This window comes from Sceloporus undulatus, unplaced genomic scaffold, assembly GCF_019175285.1.
Source record: "Sceloporus undulatus isolate JIND9_A2432 ecotype Alabama unplaced genomic scaffold, SceUnd_v1.1 scaffold_8198, whole genome shotgun sequence".
In the NCBI taxonomy this organism is placed as follows: Eukaryota; Metazoa; Chordata; class Lepidosauria; order Squamata; family Phrynosomatidae; genus Sceloporus; species Sceloporus undulatus.
The window spans coordinates 1-2,807 of record NW_024811117.1 but is presented as its reverse complement, the minus strand read 5'-3'; the positions used below and the strand labels follow the sequence as shown (position 1 = coordinate 2,807).

The 2,807-nt window shown below is 46.2% G+C and overlaps 1 protein-coding gene across 1 annotated transcript; it reads left to right on the top strand.

Moving 5' to 3' along the window:
- Positions 1-34: 34 nt before the first annotated feature.
- Positions 35-450, top strand: LOC121918306 (major histocompatibility complex class I-related gene protein-like). The gene has a single exon (XM_042444377.1). It carries the CDS (start codon positions 172-174, stop codon positions 433-435), a length of 264 nt encoding a protein of 87 aa, XP_042300311.1. The 5' UTR covers positions 35-171; the 3' UTR covers positions 436-450.
- Positions 451-2,807: the final 2,357 nt, after the last annotated feature.

Sequence of the window (2,807 nt, the reverse complement as noted above, 5' to 3'; positions counted from 1 at the left end):
TCTGTCTGCCTCTTCCTTCAGTCTGAGGTAAAATAGGGGGGGAGTCCTGCCTAACCCTGTTTGTGGGGCTTGGTGTGTGGCAGGGAGGGACTTACCCTCAACGCTGCTTAGGGTTCCCCCAACCCCCTCACCTTGTGTGGGTCTCTTCCAGGGTTTCACACCTGGCAGTGGATGTTTGGCTGTGAGCTGAGGAAAGATGGGAGTAAGGGCGGGTATCAGCAGTTTGGCTATGATGGGAAGGACTACATCAGCTTTGACAAGGATACGCTCACCTGGACGGCAGCTGATCTTCCAGCCCAGAACACCAAGAGGAAGTGGGATGCTGAACCTGCCATTGCCCAGCACCAGAAGGCCTACCTGGAGGAGATCTGCATTGAGTGGCTGAAGAAATACCTGGAGTATGGGAAGGAAGTGCTGCTGAGGACAGGTGAGTGATGCGCATGGGTGAAAGAGGGAGGGCTCCTGCCAGGGAGGGTTGACCATGGTGTCTCCCTCCCCAAATTGGCATTTTTCCTCAACCAGAAATATATAATGCATCATCCAGTTTCCAGGAAAAGGTCTGGGACCTGAGTGTGTTATAGTGGTTGGACTATGATTCTGGAGCCAGCATTCAAATGCTCAGTGGGACTCTGGACACTATCCTCCTTCCCTGCCCCCTCCTTAGCTCTCATCCTTCATGGGGTGAAGAAGCAATTGGGATGATGGGATACGTCACTGGGGGTTTCTGGGGCCAGGATTGGGATGCAGGAGAAGGCAGAGGATGATGGGATAGGTCGCTGGGGGTCCCTGGGGCCAGGATCGGGATGCAGGAGAAGGCAGGGGATGATGGGATAGCTTGCTGGGGGTCACTGGGGCCAGAATTGGGATGCAGGAGAAGGCAGGGAGTGATGGGATAGGTCACTAGGGGTCGCTGGGGCCAGGATCAGGATGCAGGAGAAGGCAGGGGATGATGTGAATGATGAGATGGGTTGCAGGGTGGTAGAGAGGGCAAGATGAGGTGAAGGAGGAGGAGGGGATGACGGAGCAGGACGTAGGGGGCCAAGGGGGGGTGACATCAGGAGTGGTTTTCCACATCAGACCATTTCACAGTGCAATCGAAGTGAGCCTGGAAGAGAATTCTGTGAAGTCACTTTTTTTCCGGTTTTACCAAAATGAAGGGTCACTTTAGAATCACTGTGGAAGCACCTCACAAGGAACTCCCATAGAAAGGAATGGCGTCTGATAACACATTCACGTTACGATGTGAATGCACATTGTTGGAAGTGCAGTCACATCAGAACTGAGCTGGAAAATCTCCAAAAAGCTCCGTATGATATACTTCTCAGAGAAACAAAGTCCATTTCCCCCGAAGCATTGGATTCAGGTTTTCATGAAAGGGATGGCAGTGGTTCTAAATGAAGAGAAAATTTCTCTGGTTCATGTACAAAAGGAGCATAGTGGTGTGAGAGAGTTTATACCTTTGTCGTTTTTCAGGTGGGGAAGCATATTGTTCCTTTCTGCTTGCCTCTTGAATGGTGCAGTCTATGGATACATTTCCCCCTTCCTCCCAATGAAACAGGCTGCATCCAAACTACAGGAATAGTCCAGCTTGACACCATTTCTAACTCAGTGCTGTGGAATGCTGGGAATCATAGAATCATAGAATTGGAAGAGACCGCAAGGGCCGTCCAGTCCAACTCCCTGAATTGTAGTGCTGTGAGACATTTAGCCTTCTCCATCAGAAAGCTCTGGTGCCATAACAAACTACAATTCCTAGAATTCCATAGGCTGGAGCCTTGGGAGTTAAAGTGGTGTCAAACTGAATTATTTCTGCAGTGTGGATTCAGCTTTAGTCCCCAAAAGTCTGTCAAATGTTTTAGTAGTCTGAAGCATTGCAGAGTATAGGTGGGAGTGGATTGGTGTGTGAAGTCTCCCCCCACCCCAGCTATTATTATTATTATTTGTTTGTTTCATTTATATCTTTGACCTTTTCCCAGCAATAGGGCTCAAAGCAACTTTCAGTTTATTAAAAATAGCACAGATTAAAAGCTATACAAAAAAATTAATAAAAAGCATAAATATAAAGGTTATTTTTTAAAAAATATTAAACCAATTTATAAAGTTATAAAACCATTAATATTAATTTTTTTAAAATCCATACAAACCCGACAAAATGTTACAGTACACCATTAAATGTCCAACCCAATCTATTTTTAAAAGCTTAAAGGAATAGAAACGTTTTGGAGTTTCCAAGTCTGGGAGCAGCCCCTGAGAAGCCTACTTTTGCTTATTCCCTCCAAATGGCCCAGAAAAGTCAATGGGACAGAGAGAAGAGTCTCTCTTGAAGGTCTTACAGTTCGAATGGACTGATATTGAATGAAAGCCCTGGCCCTGCCTCTGGAAAGTTGCACCTGCCCTGTCGAGTTTGCTTCTCCACTGAGAGGGAGCGTTCCCACTTGGCAGATAAAACGGATTATATTGGCACGATTCTGATTCGGATTATGTTCCGGGAATAATTCAATTTTTTTCCATCGTTTCCATTACCAAAAGGGGCAAATTACCTCAATTCATTTAGACCTTGTTTTCATTCCCATTTATTTTAAATCACTTTATTTTAAAGTGGATTAACTTGCTCCCCATTCCCATTTGTGTCCACAAGCTGTCAATCAAACGTGTAGGCTTCAGACGTCACAAGTCTAGGGTTTTTTTATTTTTAGGGCAGCCAATGAAAATTGGCTGCATCCAAGGCTCTTCTGTTGTGTCTCCCCAGACTAGAAGGAGGCTTGGCAAATCGGATCAAGGAGGAGAAGGCAGCGGGCTTCATTAAC